At 41.2% G+C, this 13,062-nt stretch overlaps 1 protein-coding gene across 3 annotated transcripts in view; it reads right to left on the reverse strand.

The window, feature by feature from the left end:
• The window catches only part of SMPX (small muscle protein X-linked), a 52,362-nt gene that overhangs the window by 20,671 nt on the left and 18,629 nt on the right, over positions 1-13,062 (reverse strand). For all 3 annotated transcript variants that reach the window (XM_059911677.1, XM_059911680.1, XM_059911679.1), the window contains exon 4: positions 9,543-9,691. In XM_059911677.1, coding sequence (XP_059767660.1) covers positions 9,557-9,691 — 135 coding nt within the window. In that variant the 3' untranslated portion in view covers positions 9,543-9,556. The remainder of the gene's footprint in view (positions 1-9,542; positions 9,692-13,062) is intronic.

The following is a 13,062-nucleotide window of genomic DNA, read 5'->3' on the forward strand; positions in this document are numbered from 1 at the left end:
ATTTCCAGCAAACCACAGAGAAGACATTTGGAGAAATTGTTGGGTAAGTTTAGTTCTGTGTAAAACAATAAATCAGTCCTCCGTCTTCTGGCAGAGGGAAAAGGTTATGAAATCATGATAAGTCAAAGACTATGAAAAATAAATCATCTTAATTCTGAAAGCTACAAAGCAGCATAAAAAATTCTTATGATAGAGAAAGACAAATATTATACGATCTCACTTATATGTAGAATCTAAAATGCACACACACAGTCATAGAAAAGGAGATCAGATATATGGTTACCAGAGGCAGAGCGGGGGAGGGGGAATTGGAGGAAGGTGGTCAAAAGGTACAAACTTCCAGTTACAAGACAAAGAAGTACTAGGGATGTAACATACAACACAACACAGTGGCTATAGCTAACACTGCTGTGTGGTATACAGGAAAGTTGTTAAGAGAGTAGATCCTAAGAGTTCTCATCACAAGGAGAAAAATGTTTTTCTTTTTTCTCCTCTTGTTTCTTTTCTTTTTATTGTATCTGTATGAGATGATGAATGTTAGCTGAACCTATTTCTATAATAATTTCACAGTATATGTAAATCAAACCATCCAGCTGTATGCCTTAAACTTAGGCAGTGATGTATGTCAATTATTTCTCAATAAAACTGGAAAAATAGTCTTATGAGAAAATGTGAAGTGGAAAAAGCAAGATTCAAAACCATACATGTGCTATGAATGATGCTCTGTAGGAAAAAAGTAAAAGGAGAACCAGTTCCCATTTATGTGTAGTTATTCTGTACCAGGTGCTATGCCTAGATGTACTTTTTAAAATACTTCTCCCTAATCCTTCACATCTCCCTAATCCTAAACCCTATGAGGGAGACACCATTTTCTGCTTTTTATGAAATGAGGAAATAGAGACATAGAGCTCAAAGTTGCAAAGGTAGAAGGTAATGAGACCAAGTCTTCATGACCTAAAGCCCCATATTGTTAGCAACTTAGTTGTATTGCATTCCATATGTAAACCCAAGGGGAAAACTGGAAGGGAATATATCAACTTGAGTATTATGATAAATGGTGATCTTACAGGTGATTACTTTTTATTTCCCAGCTTCTATTATGTTGTTACAGTGTTTATATAAATAGATTGTTTTAGCTTATTACATTTTACCATTTAAAAGGGCTGATATTTCCATTCATGCATCAGTTTAATCATTTGCCATTTATGTAGATATGGGTTAAGCTTACTCTAAGATGACAAAGGGCCTGGTTCCCAAATACGGAGCTGCTAAATATTGATTTGATTGGTTGGTTATTGATTTGATTGGTTGGTTATTGATTTGAGATCTTTGTTGTTTTTTAATATAGGCATTTACAACTATTAATTTCTCTCTAAGCACTGCTTTTGCTGCGTGCCACAGTTTGGTATCTTGTATTTTCATTTTCATTTGTCTCAAAGTATTTTCTAATTTCCCTTGTGATTTCTTCTTTGACTGATTGGTTATTTACGAGTGTTGTTTAAGTTCCACGTGTGAATTTCCCAAACTTCTTTCTGTTCTTGACTTCTAATTTCATTCTATTGTAATCTGAGAACATACTTGCCATGATTTCAATCCTTTTAAATTTATTGAGACTTGTTTTATGGCCTAACATGAAACAAGTCCTGGACAATGTGCCATATGTGCACTTGAGAAGAATGTGTACTCTGATGTTGTTGAGTGGAGTGTTCTGCTGATGTCAGTTATATCTAGTTGGTTTATAGTGTTATTCAAGTCTTCTATTTCTGCTATAGACTGAATGTCTATGTCCCCCCACCCCAAATTCATATGTTGAAACTTAATCCACAGTGTGATGGTATTAGGAGGTAGGGCCTTTGGGAGGTGAATAGGTCATGACGGTGCAGCCCTCGTGAATGGAATTAGTGCCTTATAAAAGAAACCCCAGAGAGCTTCCTTGTCCCTTCTGCTGTGTGAGAGCACAGGGAGAAGATGGCCATCTATGAACCAGGAAGCAAGTTCTCACCAGACACCAAATCTGCTGGTGCCTTGATCTTGGACTTCCCACCCTCTAGAACTGTGAGAAATGAATTTCTGTTGTTTATAAACCACCCAGTCTATGGTATTCTTTTATACTGGCCCAAAGAGACTGAGACAATTTCCTTGTTGATCTTCTGTCTAGTTGCTCTATCCATTATTGAAAGTGGAGTATTGAAGTTGCCTGCTATTATTGTTCAATTGTCTATTTCTCCCTCCAATTCTGTTAGTTTTTGTTTCATGTATTTTGGGGGTCTGTTGTTAGGTGCTGAACACACTTCGTCAAGGGTCTGAGTACATCAATTTGCCCTTCTGCTAACACTGTCAAAATTAGCCTTTGAATCAGCAAGAACACTCATGATGCGTAATGCTTAACATTTAAGAGTAATGAACACCTTATGTTCTCCTCGATCAGAGATGGCATCTTTCTCGACTGGTTGGTAAATATGTCTTATTTGGACATAGATGTTCTTTGAAAAATAAATCCAAAGAATTCTTGAAAATTAAATGATTTTCTTCTGGATTTACATATTTTTCTCCCCTTTTGAGGAAAATGAGCCAACCTTGACATTTTCCCTAATTATTCAGTTTCCCAGAGGAATAAAGTTATAATCAATGAATTACAGTCAAATTTCTGAGCCCTTTACTGATCGCGGTCAACAATGTTACCTTCCGTCCTTGACAGAAAAGGTAGTCTTGCTTTTATGTAGTAATCTCCCTGAGAATGCAAGGACTTGGAAAGTCTACAAGAACACATTTCTAGGGGACACCAGGCTTGCTGTGGTCAGCGCACCAGTAATAAGGCATGTGTGCTCAAGATGTATCAGATGTGCCCTAGCCTTTAAGAAGCTATATGCTGGCATCATGAAGAAGATTTAAAAAGCAAATGAATACATCACTTTGGTAAGGATTGTGACAGCATAAACAGAAGATGCCAGAGTTGGGGCAAAGTGCTGGATGGAGAAGGCATGCCTCCCCCAACAGGGCATTATAATGGTTCTTTTCCAAACTACAAAATCTAGAATCAAGGCTGGTTGGCCAATGTGGGGTATGGGATAGAGACTAACTTGAGACCATGGGGCAGCGTATGGGCGTACAGGAGTTACAGATCATTCCATTTCACTCTCACTTATTGCACTATAGCAATGTTTCTCAAAGTATGGTCCAATGCCCACTGGGTGACTTCGAAAGACTTCCTGATTCCAAAATGCAAGTACTTTCCTCAGTTCTTACAACAAAATGGAGATTCATTCCATAGACTTTCAGTTATATACATGGCCAAAAGCTACTAAGTGAGTTATTAAGAATCACTACAATTTTGCATTTTTCTAAAACCCTGGTTTAGTACATAATCATCAAGTCTGGCTGTCGCACAACACATGGCCATGCTGCAATGTACAACACAGAGAGGAGTAATTCCTGCCACTTCAGAAGGACAATTTCTTCCTAGTGCTTCATCACTCCCAGGGCTTTCAATTGCTGCTATCTTTGTGTTCATTAACGTAATTGTAGAATTCTTCTTAGGGTTTATCTTTGTTAATCATTCTTCTCATAACTGCTGCATTGCTGCTACTTTGATACTTATTTTTTTCCTCTCTAATTCTTTGTAATCACTGAGTTCTTTTACTGCTAGAAAAAGAGAAGAGATGATGTAGGCAGGTTGTGGAATCTTGTTTTGCTCTGCCCCAAAAGTCTAAGAAGTATTGCCCTAGAGGAACTGTTTGGTCTCAGCAGGCTGGCCCAGTAATGGTGCTCTGGACATTCCCTACATCCAGAGGTTATCTCTGAGCCTCTGTTTAAACCATTCCATTCCCACCACCTCCTCGAAATTGTCCCTGATGCCAAATCATTGTGAGTTCCCCCTCTCGTAAGTCATAACCTTGCTTTGCTCTACTGCCTACTTGTTAGTGGGTCATAAACAACCATGGGGTATCTTGAATCACTGAGCTGCTATCTAGTTCTTGAATTGTTACCTACCTTTGAAGTATTTTATTTTTATCTTTCCATCAAGACCTAAGTATCCTGAGAGCAGGGACCAAGTCTGACATCTATATATCTTATAGCATGGAATGAAGAAAATGCCTACGGTACAGAAGCTAGTTACAAAGGTTTGTTACTGGACACCTGTGGTCTGATCTGGGCGTTGAGAGTGGACACAGAATCTGTTGGACACCCGCCCTTAGCAGTCCTCCAGGTTCCCCAGACCCCTGTCCGTGAAGTCTGAGGTGGCATCTCCTGCAGCTACAAGCAAACAAGCTGACAGTGGCTTTTGATGGTGGACATGGGGTGGGGGATTCCTGATCATGCAGCAAACAAGCAGGCATGCGAGTGTGGGAGGGTTCTTGGTTTTCAGACATTGCTGCTGGTCCTGTCTCTTCATCTGGCTCCTGGGCTTGCTTGAATCACCATTTGGCCACCTTAAACCACAGCCAGGAGAATCCTGAGAGGTACGGGGCTGAACACCTACCTTTCCCTGCCCCAGCCTGTTCCAGCATGGATTAGGACCCCATTTGGGATTCTCCCGTGTCTCTTGGTCTTGACTTGGTATGTGCTGCCTCTGTGTTGCCTGGTTCTGGTTCCTGATGAGGTCCAGGCCCAAACTCCTTTGCCACAAGCCGTGATTACTGATCTCTAACTGGCTAGTCATTGGCCTTTCTGATTCTTGTTCTATAGTGGTTTTTTTTTTTTTGTATATTTTTCAAGACTTTTTAATGTACATATCTGCATTGTATGGTATTTTACCATACAATGGTAAAATATTTTACTCTATGTTAAGAATGTCATACAAATTCTTAAAGCATTTCTCTCTTCTGAACTCTTATTGATGGTCTATTGGGTTGACTTACATGTGTACAACTATAATAATATTGTTTTTTGGTTTTTTTGTTTTTTTTGTTTTTTCCTTTTTTTTTTTTAATCAGTCATCAATTTTATACACATCAGTGTATACATGTCAATCCCAATCGCCCAATTCAGCACACCACCATCCCCACCCCACCACGGTTTTCCCCCCTTGGTGTCCATACATTTGTTCTCCACATCTGTGTCTCAACTTCTGCCCTGCAAACCGGTTCATCTGTACCATTTTTCTAGGTTCCACATACATGCGTTAATATACAATATTTGTTTTTCTCTTTCTGACTTACTTCACTCTGTATGACAGTCTCTAGATCCATCCACGTCTCAACAAATGACTCAATTTCGTTGCTTTTCATGGCTGAGTAATATTCCATTGTATATATGTACCACATCTTCTTTATCCATTCGTCTGTTGATGGGCATTTAGGTTGCTTCCATGACCTGGCTATTGTAAATAGTGCTGCAATGAACATTGGGGTGCATGTGTCTTTTTGAATTGTGGTTTTCTCTGGGTATATGCCCAGTAGTGGGATTGCTGGATCATATGGTAATTCTATTTTTAGTTTTTTAAGGAACCTCCATATTGTTCTCCATAGCGGCTGTATCAATTTACATTCCCATCAACAGTGCAAGAGGGTTCCCTTTACTCCACACCCTCTCCAGCATTTGTTGTTTGTAGATTTTCTGATGATGCCTGTTCTAACTGGTGTGAGGTGATACCTCATTGTAGTTTTGATTTGCATTTCTCTAATAATTAGTGATGTTGAGCATCTTTTCATGTGCTTCTTGGCCATCTGTATGTCTTCTTTGGAGAAATGTCTATTTAGGTCTTCTGCCCATTTTTGGATTGGGTTGTTTGTTTCTTTAATATTGAGCTGAATGAGCTGTTTATATATTTTGGAGATTAATCCTTTGTCCACTGATTCATTTGCAAATATTTTCTCCCATTCTGAGGGTTGTCTTTTCGTCTTGTTTATGGTTTCCTTTGCTGTGCAAAAGCTTTGAAGTTTCATTAGGTCCCATTTGTTTATTTTTGTTTTTATTTCCATTACTCTAGGAGGTGGATCAAAAAAGATCTTGCTGTGATTTATGTCAAAGAGTGTTCTTCCTATGTTTTCCTCTAAGAGTTTTATAGTGTCCGGTCTTATATTTAGGTCTTGAATCCATTTTGAGTTTATTTTTGTGTATGGTGTTAGGGAGTATTCTAATCCTATAGTGTTTTTTATCCATTTTCATGAACAATTCTAGCCATGACACAGGGCATGGAAAGACTCTGAAACCCCACTTAAAAGGAAGTGCTGATCTTAGCTAGAAGGAGGTGCTGCTCTGTCTGATGTCTAAAGTAATAGTTATATCCTAGACTTTAAGCCTTAAGTCTTGTGGTTTTCATAGTTTGGTACTATGGACTTATTCACTCAGTCTTCAAACAATGACCTGTTTGATTAAATCATTGAACAATACATGGTGAGGGCAGGTGATGAACTGGTGGTCCAAAAAGGAGAAAATAAAATCCAGCCAGTGAGGGGCTAAATGATGGCTGGTCCAGGGTATTTACTGTTTATGATTCTGCTGAATCAATCAACGTTAAGAAATGTTCTCCCTCTGTGACCATAAACCATGACCATGGAAGTCTCAAAATATGACAGATTTGCAGGAGAAGAATTGATAAGTCAAAAACAAACCAGCTCACTACCTCTCCTACAAGAAATAAAGATCACTCCTTGGGTCAAAACAATGACTGTCCTCATCGGGAATTCAGATCAATTACCTGGACAACTTAAGTTTTCACATTCCTGTAGAATAAGGACAAATAGGCCTCTCCGAGTGGTTTTGCATTATTAGAATTTGTTCAGGAGAGAAAAATCATTAAAGTCTTCTGTGAGAAAATGAAGTAATAAAAAATGTATTCTGGATACTCTAGTACCTTTTTGCTATTTTATGGAGTTGGTATTGTTCCCCATTACTGTAACCATAGATCCAAGGCTACAGAATCAGCCTCGCTGCTGAATAACACCGCAAGATTCTCTCTGAACTAATTTTATTTTATATTTTTATTTTTTTGGCCACTCTGCATGGCATGCGGTATCTTAGTTCCCCGACCAGGGATCAAACCCGCACCCCCTGCAGTGGAAGCGTGGAGTCTTAAACATTGGACCGCCAGGGAAGTCCATCCCCGCTCTGAACTAATTTTAAAACAGCATTCCTTTGGATCTTCAAAACCAAATTCTTCTGAAACTGGAACTGGGGTTAAATTTAGGTTGACAAGGATTTCATAAAAGCAAAACCCTTTAAAATTTGCATTAGGGCTTCCCTGGTGGCGCAGTGGTTGAGAATCTGCCTGCCAGTGCAGGGGACACGGGTTCGAGCCCTGGTCTGGGAAGATCCCACATGCCGCGGAGCAACTAGGCCCGTGAGCCACAATTACTGAGCCTGCGCGTCTGGAGCCTGTGCTCCGCAACAAGAGAGGCCGCGATAATGAGAGGCCCGTGCACTGCGATGAAGAGTGGCCCCCACTTGCCGCAACTAGAGAAAGCCCTCGCACAGAAACGAAGACGCAACACAGCCATAAATAAAAATAAATAAATAAACCCAAAAAGTTTAAAAAAAAAAAAAAGCTGCTTCATAAATAAAACTTATAGAGGGGGGGAAAGGAGGGACTAACTATTGAGCTACTATTGATTTTTTTTTTAATTTGCATTAAAAATTCATGTGTCAGGACTTCCCTGGTGGCTCAGTGGTTAACAATCTGCCTGCCAATGCAGGGGACATGGGTTCGATCCCTGCTCCAGGAAGATCCCACATGCCGTGGAGCAACTAAGCCTGTGCGCCACAACTACTGAGCCTGCGCTCTAGAGCCCGCGAGCCACAACTACTGAGCCCTCGCACCAGAACTGTTGAAGCCCACACGCCTAGAGCCCCATGCTCCACAACAAGAGAAGCCACTGCAATGAGAAGCCCGCTCGCCGCAACGAAGAGCAGCCCCCTCTCGCCACAACTGGAGAAAGCCCGCACGCAGCAACGAAGACCCAACACAGCCAAAAATAAATTAATTTTTTAAAAAATTCACATGTCTAACTGAACAGCCTTGGTTGGGTGATGATAATAAATATTCCCAAAAGTTCATTTCACTTCTGCAGGCTTTCTCAGAAGAAAGTTCTGTAGCTTTGTCCCAAGGATATTAGAATATTTCATCTCAGCTTGGCAACACAAGCAGGACTGAGTATAATGATAGTCATCAGTTTGCTTCATTCTGTCATAATTAATACCAAGTGTGTGTGGCCATGCTTCAGGTCAGTTCCTGCTCACGTCACTCTGTCCCCATCCAGGTTCTTGGGATTCACTATATGGTCATAGAATCCACTGTGTTTTTTTCTTACTCCTTTGTTCTTTCATGTAACTGTGCTGAAAACACTAGATACTGTTCTGTTCTTTTAACTCAAACTGGCTCCTACACTATGAAGAAATCTTTTTGGCAGAACTTACTTGCACATGTCCTAGTAAGTCAGCATAAGCGTGACTCCAGTAACTTTGCCATCACGTGTGGGATTGTCTCACAGAACGTCTGTTCTTCATTATGTTTACAGAAGACACTGTAGGGCCCCATTGCTGTGCTTGCCTTTGCCATCTACGTGGTCAGAAGATGTCACCCTAATACCCACAGGGAGTGTATCATGAAACTTAACAAACAATAGATAGAATGCTCCTCACACCATATCTGTCACATGATAAGTGATCAGTATATGTATCTAGTGTTCAGTACATAGCAGATACTCAATAAATATTGGTTTCATAAACGAATGACTGGATGAATGAACAAATGAATGGACAATCAGCCAGATAAATACCTGTTTTATGTTGCCAATATAGATTCCTCTCCTCTAGACTTAAACTTCTGCTTAAGAAATGGAATAAACTGTGCGTGGTGGCCTTCAGTAATGTTGGATAAAGCTCCCAGGGTCTCATAGGAGAAAGAGCCATGACTTGGGCCAATTCCACAAGCCCACTGCTGACAGAAGTCCCACACCAGTCTGCAGGCATCAGGTCTGCAGTGAAGGGTGGGGCTGAGCCCTCAGCAGGGGATCATTACTGAATAGAGCCAATGAAAATAGAGTCACAGGCCCTGCTTGCAGTGCCTCTTTGGGTGGCAGGTACAATTTTGAGCCTACCTTTCCCTCCTCTACTTACAGAGTCATTACCAGGTCCTCTTGGTCTGCCTTACACACACCTGGGTTACCACCAAGCCTCCTCAGCTCCTTGCCCCTCTGATCCTCCAGCTCAGAAGTAGCTCATCGCTCTTTGGGGCATCTGGGTAGGGAAACTGAGGCATGGAATGATGGAGGGCTCCCTGCGCCCGAACATCAAAAGCTCCTCAAGCCCCCCTCCCAAGCATCTTTCCTCTCCCAACCCCACCCTTCCCCAACCAAGAGGTAACCAGCAAGGGGGTGGCAGGCAAACATCCTCAATGGCCCTCTGACTGGTTTGGGAATAAGATAGGCTTAAAAACTTGGCTTTACATACCAGAAAAACTTTGCGCCGGAAATACTGGTCTAACTTGAAGGTCCTGATCCTTAGTAAACACTTCTGGAATTCCAGACTCCTTCGGTGCAAGGCTTCCATAAACCATTTTTCTAGTGGTCTTTTTGAGACAAAGAAAATAGTTTTTCACTCACCTTTTTTCTTCCAACTACTGTTCAGCTTTGGGGACATACTTCAGTTCACTTTTAATATTCTGGATCTCAGATAGGTTGACCGCAGGTCCTGGAAGTTTCTTAGCTCCTGGAATTGGCTTCTTCTCCTCATCCAAAGTGGGAGGAGCACCCTGAAGAGAAAAAAAGGAGAAAGATTTAGCTCACCAAAAAAGACATTTGGTCTCTCTAGGTCATAGACATGAAGCAGAAAACAGTTAAAGCAAAAATAATGTCAGAGAGGAATTCTAGCAGAGTGACTTTTTCTTGTGCTGTTGGGATACCCTCAGAGTTTCAAGAGATCTCCTGAAGTTTATAGAGGAATAAAGTTGGAAGAAGAAAACAAGTAATTTCCGCATCACTTAGAAAACACAAGAGTACTGTTCAGTGTCTGATAGCTAGTAAAAATTACCACTAGTTAAAAGGATTTGTGTTGTGTTTCCAAGAGAAGCATCTTACAAGATCAAATTTAATTTGGTATCATAATATCATAAGACGCCTGAAAGGCAGAGGTTTGTAGACTGTTAGTGCATAGCTACCTCTAACAGTGACTTGGTCCAGGAGTTTTCCGTTCTTTTGTTTGGGGTGCAGTGGCTGCCAGCCTTTATTCCAATGACATTTCTGGGAAGCAGAAACAAACTGAAACTGACATAAGCAAAACCTCTTTGAATATGGGTGGGATAGGATGGAGTGGCGGAGGAGGCCCAGCTCTCCCCTCCTGCTTTGGAAAGTATTTTACGTTTCCTATCGTTTTATGTTTTTCTGTTGTTGTGGCTTTAGGGCAGGACCACATCCTATACTTTTTTCTGTGGTTCCTCCAGTGCCTGGTACAGAAGTGCACAGGCACACTTGTTGATGGTTGTTTAGCTGATTAAGCCTGAGAGTGTGCCATAGTGACAAATCTATGCCTCTATGTACATACACCAAACACACGTATTAACAGTGGCTGTAAAACAGTAAGATCTGTTGCTGTGTGTGGCTCCTAGAACTCCAGTTCATTACTACAGACAGTTGCTGGTTAGCTCATTCCTCCTATTTTCTAGCAGTGGGGGGCATATTCCCCAGGGCCCTGGAACGAAGGTGTTGGAGGAACATTTGATCTCTGTGGCAGCCACAGGAGCACGCCTCTCAGATCAGTCTCCTGCAGGGAGGATAATTGAATGACAGGCCCAGCTGCTTCACCCTGAAACCCGCCCATCACCACGCTGAGGTCACACTTCCCACGGCTGCTTGTGGCCAATGACTTGAGTGTCATAGGATCCTAAGGCGGGCCTGTTCCTGGGAGACCTGAGACTCCTCTGAGAGGGACTTGGGCTGAGAATTTTCCTTAGAACAGCACTGTTGTCTAAGATGCTTCCGCCCAACCCTCTGTCCCACTCTCCTTCACCTGCATCACGGTTTGAGGACCCTCTCATTTTTCCTTACAAGTGTTTTCCCCAGTAAATGTTTTGCCCATCGAATCCCATCTTTGGATCTGCTTCTTGGAGGACCCAAATTAACAGGCCCCCTATGAGACTGGCAGAGCTCCACCTGCTGGGCCAGCAACTGAGTGAACCAATACAGTTCCGGGAAAAAGAATAAGAAACTGCACGTTTTTCTCAGGTGCAAGCCCTGTGCCCATATGTGTTGCCGGCCTAACTAGGCAGCCCTGTAACTTGGGTATTAAAGCCAATGCCGTGCTTTAGCCCCCATCTGGCTCCTACATCTAGTTCTCAAATTGTCTAAACCCTAAAGGGAAAGGGAAGAAAATGTTCAAGCTTCCCAAACTTTAACAAATTATTTGGTACATGTGTCCTTTACAGAAACGTTTTTAAATTGCTTATTTGAGGGGCTCATGGTTTTTCCTATAGTCATGTTCTTTGAATCTGACCCAGTGCTGATGAAATAGCTAACATGTCACCCACACGAAATGATAGAGTAGTTCGATGTAGACTGTACCTGTTGTAAATATTTGTTGTAAATATCTGGAAAATGTTGTTTCCCTGGGTCAATGTACAGAGCCATAGGCTCAGCTTCCTTTCATCATGCACGCACATTCATCATTTATAAATGCAGATTTAGAAGCAATAGTTAAAACTGTTAAACATCCCCTTGGAGGACATGGTATTCCAAAATGTTCTTTGTTGGGCTTTTGGAAAGAAATTTTAAACAAGGCTATAAAGTGCTCTTTTTAAAAAAAAAAAAAAAAATATATATATATATATATATATATATATATATATATATATATATATGTAGTGGTGAAATGAAAAATGTTTCCTCACTTATAAATGTTCCCATGGTTGTTAGGTGGGTAGATCTTAATAAAGAAGTATGAAGGAGAAAAATGTTTCCAATTCCTTCTGTTAAGTTCCTGGGTGAGCCATAATCACTATCTTTCTAATATCAAAATGTGCTATACTGGCACAATTAACACAGAGAACCAGCGTGTGCAGTTATGTGTCTGTGTGCAAAGATTTACTGTGCAAGCATACACAGTTAAAGGATGAAAATACTTAATATTAGGCACTTTCCTTTAAATTTATTAAAACCTCAATGCACTGTGTTTTTTATTTATCAAGGTAAAACTTAACACTTGATTTGGTAAGGTCACATATAATGGAAAACTCTAAGTGGGTATATTTAAGAAGTAGGTTTTAAGATATTGACTCAGGAGGGGGTTAGTGGTGGTGCATATTCTTAACTGAATCTTCTCTCATCTTTTAAAAAATAATACGAATCAGATTCCATTTTTTTTCTATGAATTTGTTATCATAAGAATTATAATACATTAAGGCATGAACAGGCAGGGTCCAGATGGCCCCATTTGGCTAAGTACGCTCTCTTTTCTTTTGTAAGTAGATATTTGAATTGAGAAGGGATATGGAAGACATTCTTTGGTTTTAGATAAAGAAAGCTTGAGAGAAGGCTTATCAGCCCCCGCGCCATTCCCAGTTTCAGAAATGGCTATTGTCAAAGGGAAATGCCCCCCTTGGGGGGTGACAGAGTATTTGTAAAATTTGGCAAAATGGTGAACCATTTCCCAGCTGTCTCACCTTCATCTCCCTCTTTACTACCAGATGCCCCATTTAGTTTTCCCCTAAACTCTCTTCTGTACGACACAACAGCCTGATGTGCTTGTTATGCTCATACACTGGAGATGTAATAATAACAGCAAACACACTGCTAGCTCTTCTAAATTACACCTACTAACTCATTTAATCCTCACATCAATTCTCAATCCGTGGGACTTCCCTGGTGGTGCAGTGGTTAAGAATCCGCCTGCCAATGCAGGGGACACGGGTTTGATCCCTGCCCCGGGAAGATCCCACATGCCGTGGAGCAACTAAGCCTGTGCACCACAACTACTGAGCCTGCGCTCTAGAGCCCGTGAGCCACAACTACTGAGCCCACGTGCCACAACTACTGAAGCCTGCATGCCTAGAGCCCGTGCTCCGCAACAAGAGAAACCACCGCAATGAGAAGCCCGCGCACCGCAACTAGAGAAAGCCCGCGCGCAACAATG

This window comes from Balaenoptera ricei, chromosome X (genome assembly GCF_028023285.1).
Source record: "Balaenoptera ricei isolate mBalRic1 chromosome X, mBalRic1.hap2, whole genome shotgun sequence".
NCBI lineage: Eukaryota > Metazoa > Chordata > Mammalia > Artiodactyla > Balaenopteridae > Balaenoptera > Balaenoptera ricei.